The sequence below is a fragment of the Anabas testudineus genome, chromosome 18, assembly GCF_900324465.2.
Source record: "Anabas testudineus chromosome 18, fAnaTes1.2, whole genome shotgun sequence".
Taxonomy (NCBI): domain Eukaryota; kingdom Metazoa; phylum Chordata; class Actinopteri; order Anabantiformes; family Anabantidae; genus Anabas; species Anabas testudineus.
Genome location: NC_046627.1, coordinates 7,622,511 through 7,648,430, shown reverse-complemented (window position 1 = coordinate 7,648,430; position 25,920 = coordinate 7,622,511). Strand labels below are relative to the sequence as shown.

Genomic DNA, 25,920 nt, shown 5'->3' with positions numbered 1-25,920 from the left:
ACTTCTGTTTTTCTAGTACTGTTGGACCTCTATGTTGTCTATCTGAGCCACACAACAGACTTATTTGAAGACTAAAGTTTGTTAAATAGTTTAAACTTGTGAGGAACTTGAGCAGTGATTTGAATCCCTGTGGTTCTACAGGCCAACAACAGTCAAATAATCTATGAGAACACCATCATGAAGCAGAGCAGCTCCTCTGAGGTCATTTCTCGCAAAAACCAGGTCTACATCGACTTCTCCTGCTTCTATATTCAACCAGACATCAAGAGCGTGTCATTCAGAATTAAAGACAGGTGTGTGACAGATGTTTGTTTAAATTACTGTATGTGAAGCTTGTAGTGAATGTAAAACTCAAGTGTGTGTGTTGTGTGTTTACTCTGCAGCTCTGTGATCCAGAACATCAAATCTGGACCTTGGGATTACACTCTGACCATGAAGTCCTACACTGATGCTGCTCGAAGGAAAGCTGTGGACTCCAGCACTGAAGTTCTGCTGGACCAGAGGATCTGGGTGGAGATAAAAACTGATGGTCTGGATGGCAGGGTCATTGCTGTGGTGACTGACTCCTGCTGGGCAACCAATGAACCATCACCCAATAGTACTCTGAGATACGACCTGATCAAGAATAGGTGAGACACACACAGAGGTGTCAGCTGCTCATTGATGATCCAAGAGATTCATTAATTAGATGTTTGACTTCTAAAAACAACATCTGTCCTGATGTGATGTTTGTTTCTCTATTTGTGAGCAGTTGTCCAAATCCAGCTGACCAGACTGTGCGAGTGCAGGGAAATGGACTGGGAACATCCAACTACTTCTCTTTCAACATGTTCCAGTTCTCTGGACACTCTGGTGACGTCTACCTGCACTGCAAAGTCCAGCTGTGTGTCAAACAGAACAACAACTGTGTCCCGGTACACATCGCAGCCAAACACATCACACATGTACACTGATGGAACCAGATCCTCCTCACTGGAAAACACTTAGAACAAGACGTTCTACTGGTTAACACACAGACTGTAAACTGTTATCACATCTGTGGATCGATTCATGTGGTTCCTCTGCTCACTTTCCTTATTTCCTGTCATCTCTGTATTACACCCAGTTTAATTAAATATATCTGAACGACATCCTCCGGTTTCTTCAGCATACAGGACAATGTTCATATACACTCACCAAGAAATAAATGGCAGTCAGCATTAAGAGTCTCAGCAACATTAAGCTGTATTCACAATCAGAAAATGTGCTACTAGCAATAATGACACAGTCTATTCACAGTGTTTTAATCCATCATTAAACTCAAGTCAAATGTTTTATTTCTAATCTTGTTTTCCTCCTTTTCCCAGTTACGTTTGTTGATCTGTAAATTTGTATTGTTTACAACAATAAACAAAACAACAATTGATTGTCTGGAATTCACCTTTTCCAGGATTGTGTCATACCTCTTCGAAGTCGCAGATCTGCCAGACCTCCTAAATATGAACATGAAGCTGCAGCACTCATCACTATGACCTGGACTAATTAGGTAAGACACAACTTTTCTGCTGTAGATTACAATTAGTTTCAGACATTTATGTGTAGTGTCATGTTTGTTAGTAACAACAGGCAGAGAAAGAGGACCTATAGCTTTACTGAAACATTACTAGATGATACATGTGGGGCCAATAGTTGTGTTGTACATGGAGCAACAGAATAGATTAAGCTCTGAAATGAGGTTAGAGTTTCCTGTGATCCTCTTCGTGTGCACACAAACAAAGTCACCACAGTGAACCTGAACAGACAGGTTTGTTTTCTCAGGTTGTTTCCATGGTGCCAGGTCGTCGACCACAACAATCCCTGACTTTTGACGGATCCTGATCTACGTATCACACTATTCATAATAACACGGTGAAAGGGAAGTGTGTGGGTTTAGATTTGATTTTCTTTATATTCATCATTATATCTGTGATATATCAAACATAACAAACTCTAATTGAAAACTTGTTTCATCACTACATCTCCTAAATGTTTGGAGACAGTTCACAACCTCAGGAAATATTGTCCTGTGATCTTCTTCTTTAAAGAAACAGTATCTTATCATGAATATAAATGTGTTTGGAGGTGTATAGGGACATTAAATAGATTAATATGGGGCAGTGAAGTACTGTAAAGGTAATAAAATATGTTCTGTTCTAACAAACTAGAAGCCACTGTCCTTCTAGTTTGAATTTTAAAATGTCAAGTCTGTGGGTTGTTTTCTGAAAATAACTATTACAATAATCTGTTTGTGAGCAAATTAAAGTATGGAAATTAAAGACATTGCTACTGTGTGTGCTTTCTTAATGGGTAAAATCTATTTAATGAAACTCAGTTATAATCTGGAGGCCTTCTTCTAGCAGATTATCCACCAGATACTAAAGACCCAACTGTTCATAAATGAACCAATGCTGAGCACCTCACAGAGTTTTGTAAAAGACATAATATTTTTATAAAAAATGAAAAATAATGATTTAGAAAGGATTTGAGTCAAATTGTATGTGATAAAACTTGGATAGAAAAAGTGTTTGTACACAGCCGAACATCAAGATAAACAACACAAAACAAATAGACAAATAGAAAAGACAATTTTTTTATTTTAATTTCGGCTGTTTCCATTTCAGGTGTTGCCACAGTGAATGATTTGTCTTAATTTAACCCTCTCCTCTGCTTCCTCTTATCTCAAACCAACTAACCTCATGTCCTTTCTCACTACGTCCATAAATCTCCTCTCTGGTCTTCCTTTTACTGCCAGCTCCAACCTCAGCATTCATTAACCAATATGGTCAAAATCTCTCCTCTAACCATGTTGAAACCACCACAATTTGGCCTCTGACTTTATCTCCAAACATTTGATATGGTGTGTCCCTCTGATTCACTCATTCCTGATCTTGTCCATCCTCGTCTCTCCCACAGGGAACCTCAACATCTTCAGCTCTGCCTCTTGGCTTTTTCTTCAGTTTCGCTGTCTCGTTGCAACTCCCTTTCTCCATCAGCATCTTCAGAGCAAAAGTTGCATTTGTTCTACTCTTTCTGATCATAAAACCATATCGCTACTCGCAAATGCTCATCTCTGCCCTTCGCCCAGCTTCCACTACTCTCTGACAAATTCATTGTATGGCTCATCAGCTTTATTCCTCTGCACTGCTCACTCTGTAAGATGTTGTTAGATGTCAGAAACTCTACTTCCACCTCTCCTAGACACTTCCATACCTCTAGAGGTCTGTCCTCAGGACAAGCTGCCTTTCCACTCTTGATCCTCTTCAATTCCCTCCTAACTTCATTTTTACTAATCTTTGCTTCTTCCTGCTTTACAACAGTCACCTTTTCTACTCTCTTTCATTTTCCTCAATTTCCTCTTCAAAGTATTAATTTCATCTTACCATCACACTCCTGGTACCTTTCAATACATTTCCATCCTTATCTTTAATTTCCCTAACCTGCTGCACATCCTTCAATTCAATTGAATTCAGTTCAATAGAATTTATTTGTATAGCACCAAATCACAACAGAAGGTACTTTACAGTGTAAAGAAAAAACACTGTAGCTGTGATGACTGTGGCCAGTACAAGGTCATACTTGACGCGACGCAGGTTCCTGCTTCTCCGGCGGTGCCTGAACCAGCAGAGCAAGTCCCTCAGCACATCGAGATCTCGGCGGATGAGGTGTGTGCCATTGACCAGCCGGACGGGGTGTTGTCGTGTTTATTGCTGGATACTGTAAAGGCTGTGATCGCAAGGTTGCTGCAGGTAGCTCTATACGACCACCAGAAAGTAGTCTGCTACGGCTGTCAGATAGACCACCCCAGTCAGACTGAACACGACTGTGTTTGGGAAGTTAGGGGGAAGTCAGGATAGAAACCACAACCCTGACAGCCACAGTCATACAGGAAAGAGGGGGGATTTTATTAACCAGGAAATGATCAAGATGGAGTAAACATCTCTGCTGTGGCTGCTCTGTAAGTTCTCTCTGTGTCCAATGTTGTTGCATCCATCTGGAAATGTTGGTCTCAGATCTTCTCTCTAATAATAATGTAGGTTTGTGAGAGATCCAGAGGTAAATTATGGTTTTAAGAGAGTTCTTAGTGTTGTTATTTAGAAATGAGATCGTCATTGATGAACTGTCTTTAACACAGTTCACAGTAATACTGTTCTTAATTATGAACAGTTTCTGAATCAAATGTCATGTTTTATCTTCCTCTGTCTCTTTTCATTTACCAATGATCCTTCATCACTGTTATTATTCAAAGATCATTCTCTGTGAACTGGATTCTGCTGTTTCTCTGTTGCTTTAGTTTCCTGTTGTGTCACTGATTCTGACTGTTGTGTCTTTTCTCTTTATTTGTGATCTCACTGCTTTTCTGCACAACAAACCAAGGTCAGTGAACTTCTTCTATCACAGGCTGAAACTCACCGACTGTCTGTGAAACACTGAGACAAGTTCTCATTATGCTTGTGTTGGTTTTCTCTGTGTTTCCTCCTTACTGCTAGAAAACGTACGTGTTACATTATCCGGTGACTCTAAATTCCCAGTGGGTGTGAATGTGAGTGATAATGATCGTCAATCTCTAAATAATCTCTGTGTCAGCTGGTGATAAACTACTTTTCCCACCCTTTCGCTCTATGAAAGCTGGGTTTGTCTCCAGAATTGATTCATTTCTTGCTGAAGGACAGTGTCTAGTGTAGAAAATGACGACAATGAGAAGATAAGGATGAAAAACATTAGGGTTAGACTCAGATACTGAGTGTCTCTGTTAAGGGGACAGTGTCATCTTAATTAAAGAGAAAACTGTGCTGAAATAAAATACAAGTACAATTACTTGGGACAAATTTAAACAAAAGTAGATACTGAGTTTAAATTTACTCTGAAATTAAGATGTTTCAAATTGTACACAAACAGATTTAAAACCTGCTCAAGAGAGGACTTGAATATGTCAACATGCTCAGTCTACAACAAACTGAGAAATCAACAACAGTAATTTGATTTGAAATCTTTCTTCTCTGCAGCTCGTCTGACTGTGAGTCCCAGCAGTTCTCAGCTGTTTAAAGGAGACTTTATCTCTCTGAGCTGTGAGGAGGACGACAGCTCTGCTGGATGGACACTGAGGAGGAATACAACCAGAGAAACTAGAGCCGAGTGTGATGAGTGGGGAGAACAATCTGGGTCCCCCTGTAACATCCATGGCTTCTTCTCATGGGACAGTGGAGTTTACTGGTGTGAGTCCAGAGAGTCACTTGTTTCATCCACACATTCACCTGAACAGGTGAATTCTCTCTACAGGTAAACCAACAACCACACCTTCTGCCTAAGAACAGAATCTCCACCACCTTCCTCCGACTTGTGTTCAGACTGGTCCTCCACCTGGTGGTGTTCTGTTGGTGCTGCATCTCCACTCTCCTCCTGTTGTCTTTATATCGACACAGACCCACAATAAGTGATGTGTGTACAGGAGCAATCGAGGTAAAAATACAATTATGAACAAAGAAAATGTTCAGCCACAGCTCCGAACAGCCGCATTGACAATGGAGGTGGAAAACATGGTCCACTCGGACTCAATGTCTCCAGGCTCCCTCGGGACCTGATTGTAGCTCTCCCGGAGGTGGGAGTTGAAGACCTCTCTGACAGAGGGTTCCACCAGACGTTCCCAACAGACCCTCACAATAAGTTTGGGTCTGCCAGGTCTATCCAGCTCCCTCCTCTGCCAATGGATCCAACTCACCACCAGGTGGTGAGCAGTTGACAGCTCAGCCCCTCTCTTCACCCGAGTGTCCAAGACATATGGTCGGAGGTCAGATGACACAACCACAAAGTCGATCATAGACCTCCAACCTAGGGTGTACTGGTGCCACGTGCACTGATGGACACCCTTATGCTTGAACATGGTGTTCATGATGGACAAACTGTGACTAGCACAGAAGTCCAGTAACAAAACACCACTCAGGTTCAGATCCGGGAGGCTGTTCCTCCCAATCACGCCCCTCCAGGTATCACTGTCATTGCCCTTGTGGGCGTTGAAATCCCCCAGTTGGACGACAGAGTCCCCAGGCGGAGCACCCTCCAGTACCCCTTCCAGAGACCCTATGAAAGCCGGGTACTCTACACTGCTATTTGGCCCGTAGGCACAAACAACAGTGAGAGACCTATCCCCTACCCGAAGGCGCAGGGAAACAACTCTCTCGTCCACCGGGGAAAACTCCAATACATGGCAGCTGAGCTGGGGGGCTATAAGCAAGCCCACCCCTGCCCGTCGCCTTTCACCAAGGGCAACTCCAGAGTAGAAGAGAGTCCAACCTCTCTCAAGGAGTTGTGTTCCAGAGCCCAGACTGTGTGTGGAAGTGAGCCCGACTATCTCTAGCCGGTACCGCTCAACCTCCAACACAAGTTCAGGCTCCTTTCCACCCAGTGAGGTGACATTCCATGTCTCAGATTCCTTGTCCAGGGATTGGGTCGTCGAGGCACCTCCTCACGGCTGCCACCCAATACACACTGCACCGACCCCCTATGCTCCTTCCTGTGGGTGGTGGGCCATGGGATCTTTCCCATGGGAAGGTGTTAAAAATCAAGTCAGTTAAATTTCTGGGATTACTCTGATTAACAACCCCCTCTGCTACTTGCTGACCAGTTTCAGCCGCTTTGGTATTAATGAAATTAACAACAGGTGAACTAAAGGAGCAACAATAAGACAGTCCTCAAAAAAGGAATGGTTTTAAAGGTGGAGGACACTGACATTTTTCCCTCCTCATCTTTTCTGTTTTTTCACTAGTTTTGCATTTGTCCAGGGTCAGTGTCACTACTGGTAGCATGAGGTGATACCTGGACCTCACAGAGGTTAAACAGACAGTCCAACTCCTCCACGATGGTACATCAGTACCTGGCATTTTCAGGTTTGCTGTGTCTCCCAACACAGTTTCAAGAGCCTGGAGAAGAGTCCAGGAGGCAGTTACTCTAGGAGAGCTTGACGGGGCCGTAGAAGGTCCTTAACCCATCAATAAGACTAGTATCTTAACCATTTGTTTAAGGAGGAACAAGATGAGCACTGTCAGAGCAAAATGAGGTCCTCTTGTGGGCCCTGTGCTCACTGTCCGGCACCATGGAGCTTGATTGGCATTTGCCATACAGTAGACATTACAACAGTAGAATTGGCAGATCCATCACTGGGCCCCTGCGCTTTTCACTGATGAGACCAGGTTCACTCTCAGCACATGTGACAGATGTGAACGGGTCTGGCAAAGCTGTGGAGAACGTTATTCTGCTTTTAACATTGTTCAGCATGATTGTTTTGGTGGTGGATCGGTGATGGTCTGGGGAGGTCTGTCACCTTGAGTGCCATTAGTTATTGAGATTAAATCCTTGGACCCACTGTCAGACCCTACACTGGTGCAGTCAACAGATGGAAAAACTAGAGCAAAATCAGCAGTTTAACTAGTGATGTTTGGTTGTACGTTATTAAAATAAGTGAGTAAAAATTAACGTTGACCAGTTTTTCCTACCTGCAGCTCAGCTCGAAGATCCAACATGTGTGACAGTAACAACTGTGGAGTCTTGGTCCATGTATGAAGTACAGTTAATTATTCAAGTAATACAGTCCCTGATGCTGTGTTTAGCTGCAGTAAATTGGGATGAAGAACTTGAGACTTGCTATTTGGTTCAGTCTCTTTGTCTCCACTTGGAAAACAAAATTAGAAAAAGGAAACCGGAGGACGCAACAAGTAGCTTGACTTTCACAATAAAACACCCAAGAGCATTTGTAGTGTCCAGCAAATTTTTGTTGAGGAAAAAAATAAGGAAAAAGTTAGTCTGTATGTGGTTAGAAGAAGAAAGTAGTTTAAATTCACTGTGCATGTAGAACATTACCGATTCCAGCTGTCACTGGATGAAAGGTGGTGTACTGTACCACGTCACTCAATGTCCATATTACGCATTATATGTCCATGTTGGTCATTATACAGTATATGTCCTTATGTTGGAAAAATAGTACAGAGTTAGTCTTTTAGACTAATTTCTCTCATAAAACCATGTAACTTAAAGTGACCCTTATGAAACTTGCTTGTTAGACAGTGCTCCAGACTTTTATCTTAGGGAGTCAGACAGGTTGTCCTGGCATGGAATTTACCTCGAGACAAGAACCAACTGTAATGTCTCACAGACAATTATCATCTATCTGTGTAAGAAAATAAACTACTGCCTTATTAATCTCATCGGTGGTCCTGAGAAGTTTGTTACAGAAGTTTTTCAGTTTTTTTTTTCAGGTTTAACACAGTACAGCTTTGTCATTTTTGTTGACTTCACGAGAGTCAGTTCTTCATGTTATGTTAAAATAGTTAAACACTGGTTGATTAAATCACTTCAGGCTGAATAGTGTCTATTTAAAAAGTTGCCCGATTGTTTTCAGTTGATGTCTTAAAAAGAAATCAAATTGTTAATGTAAAAAACAATTCAACAATATGATCACACAAAACATTTATTAGCAAAAGCAAGAATTAAAAATAAAATTGACAACAAACAAACAGTGCTTCTCCCAGAAGTTGATTCTACCTGTGATGGTGGCTGAGGGTCTGATTTACTACTGTAGACCTACACATAGCTGAACCAGATTCAGAAGATAATTAAAGATCATCAGGTTTCTATCCACCAACAACAGCACGTTTCATTTGTCCTGTCATCAATTTAAAACACTGAATTCACATCATTCATGCTGCTGTTTGACATTTTAGTAGAATTTAATTTGATCTAACAAATTTAATCAAATTTAAAAAACTGTAATACTACATTTTAAAAATAACAAACACAATGAGTAGAATATTTTCAATGCATTTCACACAACAAAACTATCAACTTCATTTTCTCTAACTTTAAGATTACTGATGCTAATAAAAATTATATGTGCTACTAGAACTGACTATAGTTATACAACAGCAATTATTTAAAAAAAAAAAAGAGATTTTAACTAAGAAAAAACGTAATACAAAGTTCAGATCTGGAAGGACATAACATCATCTGTTGTCTCATTAGGAGCATGTCCTGATGTTGTCAGTCGTGTATACAAGGACATAACAGCTACTGAAAATCATTTGACTTGCTGCAATGACATTTCAACAAAATGGACAAACCTCCCACCAGATGTTTTTCACTTTGGTTTTGAAGGTGTCTTTGAATTCAGTCCTCTGTAGGTTGATAACTTTCCATCAAACAATGTGGCGTCCTGTTGTTTCTTACAGGTAACCAAGTCCAGATCAGTGTAAAATTAATGTTTTCTCACATTATTTGCACTTAAGGTTTCTCTCCAGTGTGAATACGTTTATGACGCCATAATGAAGTGTACCTGTTAAAGATCTTCCCACATTGATCACAAGGGTAGATTGTTTCTTTAGTGTGGCTGTTTCTATGAACTGTTAATGTTCCTTTCTGAGTGAATCTCTTCCCACACTCCTCACATCTATATGGTCTCACTCCAGTATGTGTTCGTTCATGTTTGTTGCGCTCTACTAAAGAAGTGAAAGCTTTTTCACAGTGTCTGCACTGGTATGGTTTCTCTCCACTGTGAATACGTTTATGAATGGTTAGGGTTCCTGATCGAGCAAAATCTTTCCCACACTCGTCACAGTGATAAGGCTTCTCTCCAGTGTGAATCCGTTCATGATTCCTTAATGAAGAGGAGCTGCTAAAGATCTTCCCACATTGCTCACAAGGGTAGATTGTTTCTTTAGTGTGGATGTTTCTATGAACTGTGAATGTTCCTAGGTGACCAAATGTTTTTCCACACTCCTCACATCTATATGGTCTCACTCCAGAATGTGTTCGTTCATGGCTGTTGCGCGCCGATGAAGAACTGAAAGTTTTCTCACAGTGTCTGCACTGGTATGGTTTCTCTCCACTGTGAATCCGTTTATGAAGTTTTAGGTGTCCTGACATAGCAAAATCTTTCCCACACTCGTCACAGTGATAAGGCTTCTCTCCACTGTGAATGCGATAGTGACTTTTCAGGTTACCTAACTGAGAGAAAGCTTTACCACACTGATCACAACTGAATGGCTTCTCTCCAGTATGAACTCTCTGATGAAGTTTTAATTCTCCTGCTGTTACGAAGGTTTTGTCACATTGCTCACAACTGAATGGCTTCTCTCCAGTATGAACTCTCTGATGAAGTTTTAATTCTCCTGCTGTTACGAAGGTTTTGTCACATTGCTCACAACTGAATGGCTTCTCTCCAGTATGGGTATGTTGGTGAGTTTTTTCTCCACTGTAAATGATCTGATGAAGTTTTAGTATGTATGATGAAGAGAATTCTTTGTTATAATACTGAAATTGTTTCATTGCGTTTCTGTGTGTCTAAAATGACAGAGAGAGAAAATGTAAGGTTTTATTAATGGAGATAATGCAAAATGCAAAGTATGTGAAATGTGAGAGATTTAATTTCTGACCTTTTGGGGAGAACTCATCCTGCTTCTTTCTCAGTGGCACTAGATTTCACAAAGCTGTCCTGATGTCAGACAAAACAATGCTCGTCCTCACCTGAGATGAATGTGATCTGTGAATCAACAAAGACACAAGATATGACAAAAACACAGCTACAGAATATCACTGACTCAGCAGATGAGGATCACTGTGTGCAATGATCCAGTTGATTACTGACAGCTGACTGTCACAGTGAACAAACCATTTATAGAAACTGAAGTAGAGAATGACTATTAAAACGTGGCCCTCCCTGCCTCCCACCAGCTGCTGTATGTTGATTGCTTAGAGAGAACCAAATGGGAGATTTTTGACCACCCAGACCTGGAGGAGCACACAGCAGCAGTCCTGTGCTACATCAAAGACTGCACAGATACTGTTACTGTGGACAAGTGCATCCGAGTGTATCCCAATGAAAAACCCTGGATGACCAGAGAGATCCAGCACCTGTCGCAGTAGAGGAACACAGCCTTCACGTCCGGTGACACGAACCTGTACAGCTCTGCCACAGCCAACCTGAACAGAGGGATCTGAGAGGCCAAACTGGACTACGAGCAGAGGATTGAGGACAACCTCAGCACAAACAACACACGGCAGGTGTGGAAAGGGATCCAGCATTGAACCAGGTACAGACCAAACCTCACTGCTGTCGATGGGGACCTTTCACTGACAGAGGAGCATAACCTCTTCTTCGCCCACTTCGAGGTGGAGCCACCAGAGACAGCTGAACTACAGGCATCAGCCCACAGCGGCCCCTCCCTCAGTGTGGAGGAACAAGAGGTGAGGCACACGCTGAGGTCTATCAACCCGAGGAAGACTGCCAGACCTGAAGGCATCACTGGTCGGGTGCTGAAGGACTGCACGGACCAGCTGGCGGGGGTGTTTACCAAGATCTTCAATCGGTCCTTAAATCACTTCATTGTCCCACCCTGCCTCAAATCCACATGCCTCTGGATTTGGAGTTCCTGACAGCCCGCCCCTGGAGGGTTAGAGTAGGGTCCCACATGTCGACAGTTCTCACCCTCAGTACCGGCTCCCCACAGGGCTGTGCTGAGCCCCCTGCTCTACACCCTCTACACACAAGACTGCACCTCCACCTACCCCAGCAATACCATCATTAAGTTTGCTAATGACACCACAGTGGTGGGGCTGATCTCTGGGAATGATGATCTGCTTACTTGGACGAGGTCAAGCGGTTCTGTATCTGGTGTGGAAAAAACAATCTGATCCTCAACACAACAAAGACCAAAGAACTGGTGGTGGACTACAGGAGGAACAAAACAGACATTCAGCCACTGTTTATTGGTGGAGATCATGTGGAGAGGGTGGCTGCTTTCAAGCTCCTGGGCGTCACCATTGAGCAGGACCTGACCTGGGGCACCAACACCACTGCTCTGGTGAAGCAGAGACTGTACTTTCTCAATCTTCTAAAGAAAAACAACCTGAATGAGAAACTGCTAGTGTCCTTCTGTCATTGCTCAATAGAGAGTATTTTAACATACTGTGTCTGTGCGTGATTTGACAGTTGCACAGCTGCGGCTAGGAAAGCTCTCCAGAGAGTCACCACGAGAACCCAGAGGATCATCGGCTCTAATTTCATTGTACAACGTACAATGACAGTAATGTCATCTGATTTTATTGATTTGAGTCCTGGAGAGACTTGGCAGAATTTACAAATGAGAGAGAGCTACAGATGAGGAATGTCTCTCTTCAGACCACCGCTGAAGAAATTTTCTTATCTGGCTTGTCAATCCACATGACCTGCCTTGCTTTCCCCAGACTAAATGTTTTCTGAAAGCAAAACCACAGGGCCAATAATAAGCCAGAAATTTACAAGTTGAGAATCTCACAGAAAATTGTCAATGACATGAAAGTGATAGAGGAAACAAAGAGAGACATCCTTTGGAGGGTAAGGTAAGGCTGCCTTAGCCTCCAGAAACCAGGAAAAGTCTGCATTGACAAGTAAATGATTATTTTTATGGGCCACTGTTTCATCAGGAAATTTGTTCCAGGTAAGCTGTACTCTACTGGTTAAAGGTATTTGTACTGGGTGGGGTGGACCTCTGTGACCACAGCTGCAAGATGTTCCTCTGCATAACAAAGAAGAGAAACTGCTTCCTAAAGTACCGTCACTAAGACTTTAATGAAGGAAGAAAAGAAAGAGGAAGAGAAGGAGAACAGTGAAGAGAAGGTGGTGTTACAGATTCAAACCTGTGCTACCCAGGACCTCTGGACTGGAGACTTTAATTTATGTTCATGTTCAGTTTCATTTAGAAAGTTTCATTAGAAAATGGATTGACATTCTTGTTTTCTTGTCAGTCTATTCTGATTTTGAAGTGTAGCTGTTTTCTAACAGTAAATTTGTTCTGCTGTCCACTACAGTGGACATGCTGTAAAATATCAAATAATAATATGTCTGTGAAGATTTTCAGTCCTCCAGGTAAAGTTATCTGGAAGTTGAGTCGTGACAACTGTACGTCTTTCTTGTTAGGTTGAAATGTTTCACTACTCATCAAAGTCGCTTCTTCAGTCTGAGGAAAGTTGGTTAGAGACAAACAACAAACCCTTCAGGCTGGAAACCAACTAGTGATGTCTGTCTGACTTCACCTGATCTTGTTTTGTTGTGGAAAAAGATCTGGAAAAAGACTGGATCAGACCAGTTGAATCTGGTTTGATCCAGATCCAATTTTACCAGTGAACACAAAGAAGTTATTAAATGAATTACACTCTAAATAATAAAAAGTATAAATAAAAAAGGAGAAGACGTGCCTGTGTAAAGTAAAATATAAAAACTAGTAAACCAACTTCATTTGATTTGTTTCTACATGAACAACTTTAAAAGAGAGAAACAGCAGCGGACCGCAGGAGAAGTCTGGTGTGGAAACGGTAAACTTTAGAGTTTCTTTAAAGAGCTGTACAGTCCAACAGAAACACGTGTAATACAAGACTGACAATAAAACTGAAATAACTCAGTTTAGTTTCTTTGAAATATAAGTTTAAAACTATCATTTAGTACTTTTAACTACGTTTTAACGACGTAAAAACGGGAGAACCCGCATGGACTCACCTCAACTCAGAGACGGAGGAACAAAAGAAGTTTCCACAGGAAGTGACATCATCGGGTCATAGGTCACAGAAAATCAGTTACGAAAATAAAAGCTCCTTCAAAATAAGATTAAATATACAGTTCCATACATGTAGATGTAGTAGAGTGATGTTGTTGCACTGTGATGTGAACAGGACATTTTACGTTGTACTAAAAATTCCATAAATAATCTGAAAAAGATTAAAAAAGATCTTCTCCTCACATTACAGTATCAAGTAGTTTGTTTTATTTCCAAAAGAAAACTTACACATATAATTAGTTTTTTTTTTTTTTTAAAGAGGAAGTCTTTTTGTCTTTTCAAATAGTGCCTGTACTAAACTCTCTGGTTTGTTTGCTAATTTAAAGTGCTCATTTTGCTTTAACAAGGTTATATTATTTTATATTATATTATTATTAATATAAGAACAAAGAAGAATAAAGTGTGAAACTGTCCTTTAGCACAGTTTCTGGCCACAGTCTCGTTAAATCCTCAGTGAGACTCCTGCTGCTTCTCTTGTCTTCATCAGTCTCCACAGTTGTTACTGTCCCACATGTTGGATGTTGGATCTTCGAGCTGAGCTGCAGGAAGGAAAAACTGCTCAACGACAACTTTTACACACTTATTTTAATAACTATTGACTGAACATCACTGATTTCATCCACTTCATCTACTGACAGCTGGTTAATCTGAAATGATTCAGTTCTTTATTAACTGGTTCTATTTGATTCGGTACAAATACAAAGTAGACTTTAATGACAACACTGTAATGTACTTTATTACAGTTGTTACTTCCTGTACCTTTATTTATCGACTTTATTAAACAATAATGATGTAATGTTACAGTTTTCAACTCTTTTTAGGGGGATTTATTGGTATTTTTACAGATAATAATTATGTAGAAAACACGTCTCTGTTGGTGTTTGCTGATTTTCAGTGCTCTACTTTAACTGTATTTATTTTCTTTAGGTCGGTTTATAAGTTTTTCTAATCACTTCATATCTCTTTATGATAAACACACTGTGCTGTGGGAGTAGATTCTTCTCAACAAAGAGTCTGAGTGTTTTCTGAAAGACTGAGATAAGCCTGTAATCTGACCTTGACTGTCTGAAATGGGATTTTCCATTAAAATCACCCTCAAACACATTTCTGTACTTTAGTAGTGTGTGGATCCAGGTTTCCAGTCCAGGAGGGAGCACCCTTTCTCTGGCTTCTGGATTTACTGTATATAAGTTCCTTATATTAAACCACCAACTAACAAAAGAGGTTTGTTTAAAAAACTGTGGGTGGGAAGTTGTGTGCTTTAACCACTAGTCTGTTTGAAGTGATGGATCTCTGAAGAAATGTTTGTTCACAAATTCACAAATATGGTGAGTTTGTCTGAAAGTTGAGTCATGTCAACTGATTCTTTCTAGAGCAGAAACTTTTCTCCACCAACATAGAAATATGTGTCATTTTAAACCAGGTCTGTCCAGAGGCAACATTTCAGGTATCATCAGATCAGGTAACAGCACTGCAGGACTCTGATGCTTTAGGGAGAAGGGGGGGTGGTGTAAGACCATTCTAACCAGTGCTGTTGGTTGGTCGTTCTGTCTGAATGGAGGCTCCTATTGTTATGTTTATCTGAGCTTGATGAGAAGATTCAAATGTCCTTTCTAAAGATAAACAGGTCCTGAAGCAGGCAGACTGAGACACACTACATCCAGGTGTAATGAGAATTAGTGAATTTTATTAGGTACATTTGTGAAGTCCAATGCAGCCTAATACACCCAGTAACTGATAAACCTCTAGAAGGTAGTTTGACAGCTGTGGCAGCGTGAGCTGCTATTCTTATGCTTATCTATAATAATTATTAATTTAACCTGAAAGCAGGTTAAATTAAACTGAATTAAGTTATTATGAAGATTTCTTTCTTCCTATATCCCAAAGCTGTACTCGCCCATGATCCCATGATGTAATTCACGAAATATAAAGCTGCTTGTGTCCCCATGTTAATCAGTACTATTGCAGACTGTAAATACTGAACAGAGGAGAAACAGATGTTAGTAGGTACTGACCTCCAAATGCTTTTAGATTAGATTGTTTAAGTTTTGTGGAGTGTTTTAACTGTAACTTTATCTGACTGTGAATACAAATAACTGCCATCTCTCTCTTTCTCTACCTCTCTCTTTTCCCTCTTCCTGTCTGTTTGTCGAGCTACACGTCATTCCACCCTTTGCCCTCTGGACCTGTCTGACTTGTCCTGATGACCAACTTCTGGCTGGAGATCTCGTCGCTTGGATCCAACGTTTGCCCAATGGGATGCGTTTGGAGACTGGAGTTGGTCACACACTACTGGGAAATCGGTCTTGGCCTCGGCGGACATCAGCAGCTGTTTCTCGGAGGTCTCGACTCAACGCTCGATAGTCCAGGAATGGAGCAAGTCCGCCTGCAATAACTAACTGGACTCCATATTAACTTAAAGACATTAACTGTTATACTGGACTGCTGCCTACACAGCATGTAATCACCCATATGAGGATGGGTTCCCTGTTGAGTCTGGCTCCTCTCAAGGTTTCTTCCTGTTGCCTTCTCAGGGAGTTTTTCCTTGTCACCATCATCAGGGACGATCTGATTATTATGATTCTTACACATTCACTGTTCATGTACTGTTCTTTGGTTGTGTAAAGCTGGTTTGTGACAATGTCAATTGTAAAAAGCGCTCTACAAATAAAATTGAATTGAATTGAATTTTAATTAGCCTAAGTAATTCCATTCATTCAACAGCAATACGGTTGACCCCACATTTAAATTCCCATAGCATTCCAGAGGAGTCTTAATGGTTGGCAGTTGCTGGTGGACATATTCATCAACATAAAAAGAGTATGAAACTATTATGAATGAGACAGATTTCTGCTCCGACAGTTGAGGCCCCACGATACAGTCTTGTCTGGTTTCAGGGTTGTAAAAGCCGTTGAAACAGATGGTGAAGAATTCACTGGAGATATTCACCTGTTAAAACAAAATTTTGGCATGTTGGGAGACGTCAGTAGAGCGGTTTAGTGGTCAAGTCTGTTACGTCACATTGTCATCAAGACTATATCTCTGAAAGGAATTTAATTACATCTGGCACAAATATCCACTTGGATTCATAAGAATATGAGTCTGGATAGACATGTGCATAAACTAAAACATCACTGAGTAGCAGAGGCCAAAAACTACAGTGGGGTAATTCTAGTTTGATCAGTCTCTGTTGGTTTGATTATTGTTCAGTTTTAGCAACTTCAGATATTCAAATTTTTAACCAAATGAACATTTACTAGTTTTAGAATGAGCTAATCCAACATCAAGTCCCCCTGAAATCTGTTTAAATTTAAGATGTCGGCATGTGATATTTTACAGAAAATATTTTCAAATGAGAGAACCAGAGCGTTAATATAAGGAAAACAAATATTCATGGCAGAACATTTCACATAATACTGTTTTTGTAACAGCTTCAGCTTGTACAGCAAATACAAATGTCCAGCTGTACACGAGGAGGGGTCAAAGTGTGAGTACAACACTCAGCAACTATAGGAGGATTCAAGTAGCAAAAGTAAATGGATTCTGATGATTCTGCAGATTAAGTTTGTCTCTGCGTGAAGAACGAGGATGGTGCTCTCTGTCTTTTCCTTTTTGTCCTCTTCACGTTTGTCAGGATAGCATGACAGCTGCCTAGTTTCTAACAGTTAGCGCCCTGCACCACCCTGCAGTGTGTATGTTATGTATGTGTGTGTACCCTGTAAACAGTGTTCAGCATTAATCAGCCACTGGTGCAACATGTTTTTTTTTCTCAAAATAAATAAATAATAAAGAATATTGTTGGTTACAAAGACACCTCAAAGGTAACGAACTAAGCAGAATTATGAAGATATGAATCATATTATATGATGCAGTGGATTTTTTTGAACAACCAGAGCTTCAGTCCAGAGTCACATGTGTGGTTGGGTTTAGGCAACATAAGCATTTTGGTTGAGGTTTTCTTTAATAAATGCTTGATATGTTCAGTATCAACTTGTCATTTAGCTCTCTGATAGTGCAGTAAGAGGAAGATTAATTTATGCTCTTGAAATGTGTGTCAGGAGGTGGGGTGGAAGAAAAAGCATCTTTATGTGATGTCTCATCCAACATTGCGTTCTCCTGTGTGGGATATGCACAACAGGTTTAGCATGTTTGATGTTCCTTAATCTAATAATGGTTTTTGTTTTGTTGTGATAGAAAAATACTGTTGCTGGGCTTGTGGTGAAGAACTCTGGGTTGACATGTTACCTAAGAAGATACCTGGCCTCAAAGTATTTCTTTTAAGGTTACTTCTTGTTTGACATTGCATTGACAATCCAAACTAAAATAATTACTCCATTGCAGTCGTCCTAGTGGTGAAGAGAAATTCTGTGAACTTGGCTTTACATTTTGCCACACACAGATATTTAAGTATGAGTAATCCCAAGATCAATAAAGACATTTTTATCTTTAGTCTGTTTTTCTTGTTGGCTAATGTTTGTGGGCTTGTTGTGTCAGGTCCCTAAATCCAATTTTTTGAAAAAGGAAAAAACATTAAAGAAGACTTTTTATTTTACTCAATTTTTTGTCATTACAATTGGTTTTCAGAGGATTTAATAAAAAATCGAAAATTAATGGAATGGAATGAATTAAAGAGGAAACATATAAAAAAATATATATATATATAAAAAAAAAAAAAAAAAAAAAAAAGTTATTCAGTCATTTAATAAAAAATAAATAAAGAGACCAGGGAGACAATTAAATGACACATCTGTCAAAGACAAATTCATAACAATGGAGGTCATGCAGGTGAAGTTATCTGGATGTTGGCTACTGGACTTACTTATTGTTACCACTGCTGCCTAGTCTTCACACACCTAGATGGATAAAAAAAAAAAGTTTACAATGTGAGCTGCTGAAAGCACTGAAATCTGTCAAGTAGCCAAACACATCCACACCCAGAAGAAAGCCTCTGGCTGGGAACTTCATTGTCATTTCTGAAACTGTAAATAAGTAGGTCTATTTACATTTAATCATTAAGCAGACGCTTTTATCCAAAGCGACTTACAAGTGAGGAACAAGGCAAGCAAACAAAATCTGAGTCAAGAAGAAACATCAAAGCAAAGTGCTATCAAAAAAAGTGTTAGTTTCATTTTCTTACCTTTTAATGAAGCCAAAGAAAAATTTAATTTAATTTATTTATTAATTATTATTAGTATTATTATTCGTATTATTATTATTTATTTTATTTTTTTAAATTAGAGCCAAGTCAAAATAGATTCCATAATAATGCAGTCCACCCTTAAGATTTAATACTTTACAAAATATGAATGTATACAGAATTATATAGAAAACACAACAATTGCATTTGAGCAGCATTAGGCGACAGTGGAGACAAAAATCTAAAACCTACAGGAGAACCAGGGCGGCCATCTGCCTCAACCAGTTGAGCTAAACACTTAGCTAGCTATTGTGAAATTAGCAGTTTCATAAACAGGTGCTTGAGTAATACAAGCGTATGTTACGACCTTTACTTCAGTTGCTGTCTATTAAAAGTAGGTATTTAGCATTGAAATGAGTAACACAGCTAAAGTAAATTTACATGAACACTACACATGAACAAAAAGTCAGCGGCGATAACAGAAATAAATGCAATACACCTACCGGAGGAGGATCAGCAAGGAGCAGTCAAGAGAGGAGTAGTTTAATCTTGTATGGGGCTAAAAATATTACATTCTAATTTATAAATGAACAATATCATAAGATTGACTTTTGACAATTGACAACTGTCACGAGCTGCATGTAGGACTCCATGGTCAGGGATCAGACAAGACAGAACTGAGTAGTCAGTGTTTATTGATAATTGACAGGACACAGTAAATCAATGAAACAGTCACCAGATGGGAGGAGATGAGGTAGGGTGGCCTTGCTGGGTGAAAACCGGAAGTGACGTCACGACTAAGATGGCCGACCAACGGAGAGCACATGGACAGAATGGAGAAAGTTCAGGACAGTAACACATGTGTCACACAAGCACCACGAAGACATAGTCCACAGGGATAACTCAGAGGTCGATGGTAATCCAGGTCATGCACAAGTAGACAGTTCAGGGATAAATCCGACAGGCAAAATCCACAACAGTAAGACAATCCATGTCGAAACAGGGAGATCCAAACTGAAAGCAGAGCAGGGAAGGGAACAACGAGGGAGAGAACAGACCACAGGGTAAACTCACTGGACCAGAAGGGAAGCAGGGTCAGGTCAGGCTGGTTCAACGAGGGGTAATCCAGGGTAGCCCAGGTTTAGGGGGTACAGGTCCGGGAAAGGGAATTAGACAGGAGGTACAGGTCTGGTACCGTGAGCAGGGGGAAAGACAGGGAATAAACAGAACTCACAGTACCAGGGGGTCAGGCAAGAGACGGGGTCCAGAACAGGCAGAGTTAAAAAAAAAAAAAAAATCCAAACAAAACCATCCAAGGAAACGCAGGGTAGTGTCCCGGGTTTGCGAACAAACTAGGTGAAACAGGTGAGCAGGCTGGTATTTATACTGTGGGGGAAAACCAGGTGTGACCAATCAGGTGAGTGTGAGTGCAGACTGGGAAGAGGAAACAGGAAGCTGCCAAAATAAGAGCGCGGGGGGAAGCACCAGCAGCAACAAGGCTGGAATCATGACAACAACAGACATGAGACAGCATATGCTCCTTAATAGAGCCATGTCTACCTGTACTACTTCTAGTGACTGCAGCATTTTATTAAATCTTAAATTATGCATGAAGCACGTAGCTTCATTATTCAGAGTAAACTACTTAGTCTGGTGTTGTGTGAGTTGGGGGAGAAACGTTACAGACAAGTAGCTGCCACTAAAATGTACTGGTCATTACTTTCTTGTCTCCTCAGCAGAAATGAACAAGGGATGTTCACAGTGCTCACAGTGACACAGAGAGTCAGATCAATCAGTGTTGATTCCAGAACGTGTCCCTGTCACATGAGAGCAAACTAAACACACCACAACATGAAAATCTAGTCAATTTGATGTGTAAAACAACACAGAGGTTCCAGTGGTGACAGGTGTATAAGACTGGGCAGACTTTCTGTGAGCGGCACTGCAAGTCAAACGACTTTGGAGCCACAATGTTTTGACTAAAATGACATGTGCAAGAACAATATGAGCCTAATGTTAGTAATAATTAGGAATCAGAGGGGTCTCACCCCCTGTGGCCTGCCCTTGACGCTGGGCATGAGACAGAGGAACAGAATACATTTTGAGGTAATGAGTGTAGTGGAATCGTACAGTTAATCATGGTCAGGTGAGAGACGCAGGGCAGGAAGGGACACAGAAGTGAAATAGAGAGAGGAGAGTCCGCTGGCGGACTGTGCTTACACCCTCAGTCATGGATGCTAAAAAAACTTCACTCTCCTGCTGAGAATGAGTCCCGAAAGGAGACTGCTTTTCCAACAGGCACAGTGTTATTCCAAATGTACCTAGTAGATACTGTCACTGGGTTAAAGATAGCCTGCCCTTCTAAAGATCGTGTTGGCCCAAAGTTTTGTTGACCTATCCCAGAAGGTTGGAAGACACTGGAGAAGCATGAAGAACGTCTTCTCAACTAATTTGCATACAAATGTGTGGGTGGAAGAAAAGGCGTCTTTATGTAATGTCTCAAAAATTCAAACATATCAAACATTTTATTTTCCTTTGTAGGTGATGTGAACAACAGGTTTAGCGTGTTGCTATTATCATGTTCTTCTAATAATGATTGTTGTGATGGAAAAATACTGTTGCTGAGTATGTGGTGAAGAACACTGGGCTGAAATGTTACCTAAGAAGGCACTTGTTTTAGTATTTAGTGTTTCCTTTTTGTAGGGTGTGGACACCATTTAATTTTCACTTGTGGTTTATTCTCGATGCCAATTAAAACAGCTATTGTATTGCAGTCATCATAGTTGTCATTCAAGCTTTATATTAAGAGGGTTTGTTTGTATCGATCATCCATCTTTCACATTACATCACTTTAACTTGTTTATTAAAATTTAATTTAAAACATAAGTAAAAGTGCCAAATGCTCCTTTAAGCTCTTTACCCCACACATCAAAAACATGAGCAGCATCAGAGCCAGCGACACAAAGAAACTGAATAAGCTGTTCAGGAAAGCTGGCTCTGTGCTGGGGGCTTCTCTGGAACCTTTAGAGCAGGTGTTGGAGAGGAGGATGCTGCACAAACTGCTGAGCATCATGGAGAACACCTCACATCCTCTCCACAGCCCACTTGTCAAACAGCAGAGCAGTTTTAGTCAGAGACTTCTCCAGCTCCGCTGTGACAAGGAACGGTTCAGGAAGTCATTTGTGCCAAAAGCCTGTACAATGATTCACAGAGTCAGAGTCCACCCTGATAGTTTAACTCTAACTAAGTCACTTTCCATTTAAGTTCTACAGTGTCTATCTTTCTGTCTGTCTATCTCTCTCTCTCTCTCTCTATCTATCTGTCTAACTACAGTTTTTCTCAGTCGCTTTAGTACAATTCTCAGATCAGAATTGAAGTTTGCAAATATGTGTGTGCATTTCTCAAAACAATTTGTACAAACAGCAAAACACTATGGATTTCTTGCAAAAGCCTGTAACTTGCTCAAAATCTTTAGTTCATCTCTCAAAACTAAGTCTTTATGTCATTGAACATGTCAGTGCCATCAGAATGTCAAGTCCTTGTGTCATTGTCTACGAACAAGACAGTCAAATTACTTAGTCATGTTGTCAATATAACTGTGTACTTTAGAGGGAGGTTCTGATGTAAACTATGGCTAAAGTTTTGATGACAATTATTGTAAAATGTAAGTTACACCTTTTTGTTTGATTGCAAGAGACTGGAAAAGATTCACATTTACACTTTTATTGTTTATACTTTAATTTGTTGACAGACCATGTCATACCAACATAGAAAAAACCCACTGCAAACAGTAACACAAAGGAAAAAAAAAGATAGGACAATATTCTGTACAACAGTACGGGCAGTGCAGTAGGAATTGGTGTGGTCTTCCTACACCTCTTGTCGTTCCTGTACGGTAGGCCACAAATTCTCATCCACATCACAGCGAATATTCTCTCTTGAAATGCAGTGTGGAAAGAATCTTTTAGAGTGTCTTATCCGGCCTCTGCAGGCGTCTGCTGTGATGTCATCACACGCTGCATCCATGGCAGCCAGGAGAGTCATTTGTGTATGTGGCTGGCGATCATAAACTTTCCATCTCCATGCTGAGAAAAAATCCTCAATAGGGTTAAGGAATGGAGAGTAGGGTGAAATGAACTCCATCCGCATCCTGTTGTGGGCTGCAAACCATTGCCTGATGATGTTGGAGTGATGAAAACTCACATTGTCCCAAACTATCACATACGTTGGCAGGTGATCTCCACTCTGACCCCTCTCTTCTTTAAGGATGAGATCTCTGTGTTGTATGGACCTATTATGGGAATATGAGTAAGCACACCATTGTCACACATGGCAGCACCCATGGTTATGTTCCCGCCCCGTTGGCCTGGCACATCAACTGTAGCCCTGTGGCCGATGATATTTCGGCCACGCCTTCTGCATTTTGTTAGGTTGAAGCCAGCCTCATCCATGTAGATGAAGCTGTGCGGCTGTTCACTTGCTTCCAGTTCCATCATACACTATATACAGAAGACACAAAATGAGTTTTATGAATTACAAGAATTTTCATTTTGGCCAAGATAGAGTTACATCAAATGTATAAATCACAAATTGCATCACTTTTCTACAGCCATAGCAAATGTGTAAAGATTTGTGTAATGTGTAAAAACACGCTTACTGTAATGTATATCGCTGTATGATATACATAGTGTTTACTGTGCAGTACAGTTGCTGCATGTCCATGCGTGTTTTACCTGTACATACTGGTAGCGTAGTTCCTCCACTCTTTCACCATTTCTTTCAAATGGAACAGTGTAAAGCTGCTTCATTTTCATCTGGTGTCCTTTCAGCACTCTGTCAATGGTTGAGATGCTGACTGTTTGGATATTTGCAAATATATTGTTGTCCTCTATAATGGCACTCTTTATCTCCCTTAGTCTTATCGCATTGTTTTCTACAACCATGGTGCAAATAGCCTCCTCCTGTTGAGCAGTGAAAAGGGGCCCTCTGCCGCCCCTGTGAAGTTGTCTTGCAGTCCTATGTGGAAAAGATACAGTAATGCAAAATACAAAATTCAGGAAAATAAAATGTCACTGTATAAAATGTAGGCCTACTTACAGTACTTACTGAATATTGCAAAAAGCTTTACATATTGTAAAAATACTGTAATATTGTATGAAATATTACAGAACAGTAATACACCGACGAAAGGTCTGAATGATTGAGGACACAGTTGTTCTCCCAACATTTGGCTGCACCCTTCTACCAGCCTCAGCCATTGTGAGCCCATGGTCTACAAGTGTGGCTCTTTCTGACAAGTCACAACTTTTATTTAAGAATGTGTCAGTGAAAACTCGGACTAATTAACATAAAACATTTAACAGAAAATTAAAGAGGAAACGTTTCTATAAAACTTCCTGTCTTTGAACCAATCAGATCGTAGATCAGGTGAGAGCCAGGTCTTTCCCATCATGCCTTGAGAGCCAAATTTACGGAAAAGCCCCAAAATAAAAGTCTCTATTAAAAAAGTCGGCTTTTACAATAACGTAGAATGTCCTGTTCACATCAAACAACATCACTACTACATCTCCACGTATGTATATGGCTTTGTGAACTGTATCTACAAATTTATTTTGGTGGATTTCTTTTTATTTTATATTTATTTATTTTTATTTTCTTAACTGAGTTTTTCTGCGTGACCTATGACCCGATGATGTCACTTCCTGTGGATACTTCCTGTTTTCCTCCGTCTCTCAGTTGAGGTGAGTCCATGCGGGTTCTCCCGTTTTTACGTCGTTAAAACGTAGTTAAAAGTACTAAATGATAGTTTTAAACTTATATTTCAAAGAAACTAAACTGAGTTATTTCAGTTTTAGCAACAATCGTGGGTTTTACGTGTTTTTGTTGGACTCTACAGCTCTTTAAAGAAACCAAAGTTTCCACGCTTCCTTTCATAACAGTGTAACCGTGTCTTTGTTTTCACTGTTAATGTTTAACTTTATTTTATGAAGACATATATTTACTACTGAAAACCAAGAAAAATGTTTCTTCCAGGTTGTTTTGATTATGTTCAAATGAATCAATTCATCAATTGTCTTGAAAATGGGTTCATTCATTCAAAGATTTGTGGTAAAAGCAGCGTCTTTATAATGATGTGATGAGTGTAACTAGAGTTTCTGTGAATAATGTTCATACATGTTTGTAAAGATTAGTGGATTATTAGTCAGTAGTTGTTGGTAAAAGGTGTTCTTGGTGAAACATGTTGTGCATTATTTAGAGTGGCTATATACTGTAGTGCTAATACACATCAAGGAACCTGTTGAATGTGTGTCTGACTTCACCTGATCTTACTTTGGTGTTGAAAAAGACACGGGACCAATGACTTTTGAAGCACTGACTGCTTCGATCTCTAGTGTGAATCACTTGACTGGATCAAACCAGATTCAACTGGTCTGATCCAGTCTTTTTCCAGATCTTTTTCCCACAACAAAACAAGATCAGGTGAAGTCAGACAGACATCACTAGTTGGTTTCCAGCCTGAAGGGTTTGTTGTTTGTCTCTAACCAACTTTCCTCGGACTGAAGAAGCGACTTTGATGAGTAGTGAAACATTTGAACCTAACAAGAAAGACGTACAGTTGTCACGACTCAACTTCCAGATAACTTTACCTGGAGGACTGAAAATCTTCACAGACATATTATTATTTGATATTTTACAGCATGTCCACTGTAGTGGACAGCAGAACAAATTTACTCTTAGAAAACAGCTACACTTCAATATCAGAATAGACTGACAAGAAAGAGAGTACAGCTTCCCTGCAACAAATTTCCTGATGAAACAGTGGCCCATAAAAATAATCATTCACTTGTCAATGCAGACTTTTTCTGGTTTCTGGAGTTTAAGGCAGCCTTACCTTACCCTCCAAAGGATGTCTCTCTTTGTTTCCTCAATTACTTCATTGACAATTTTTAGTGAGATTCTCAACTTGAAGAACATGTTCTTGTCATTTTCTGGCTTATTATTGGCCCTGTGGTTTTGCTCTCACAAAACATTTAGAGTCTGAGGAAGCCAAGGCAGGTCATGTTGGATTGACAAGACAAAGAAGATAATTTCTTCTTCATCTATGATTGGAAAAGTACAATCAATGAGGAAATGTCTCTGAACATAGCATCTACCCTTCTGTTAAAAAAAGAAAATCCCACAGTCGTCTGA

At 40.2% G+C, this 25,920-nt stretch overlaps 2 protein-coding genes across 2 annotated transcripts in view; one reads left to right on the top strand and one right to left on the bottom strand.

Moving 5' to 3' along the window:
* Nucleotides 1–25,920, top strand: part of LOC113168725 (alpha-tectorin-like) — a 61,206-nt gene that overhangs the window by 3,415 nt on the left and 31,871 nt on the right. Inside the window, exons 12-15 of the mRNA XM_026369760.1 lie at nt 142–293; nt 384–629; nt 752–914; nt 1,430–1,525. Of these exons, the coding sequence (XP_026225545.1) occupies nt 142–293; nt 384–629; nt 752–914; nt 1,430–1,525 (657 nt within the window). The remainder of the gene's footprint in view (nt 1–141; nt 294–383; nt 630–751; nt 915–1,429; nt 1,526–25,920) is intronic.
* LOC113168255 (zinc finger protein 525-like) lies at nt 8,476–13,552 on the bottom strand. Its single transcript, XM_026369264.1, has 3 exons — nt 13,535–13,552; nt 10,437–10,543; nt 8,476–10,344 (listed from the first exon to the last, which is right to left on the bottom strand). Exons 2-3 carry the CDS (start codon nt 10,452–10,454, stop codon nt 9,286–9,288), a joined length of 1,077 nt encoding a protein of 358 aa, XP_026225049.1. The 5' UTR covers nt 10,455–10,543; nt 13,535–13,552; the 3' UTR covers nt 8,476–9,285.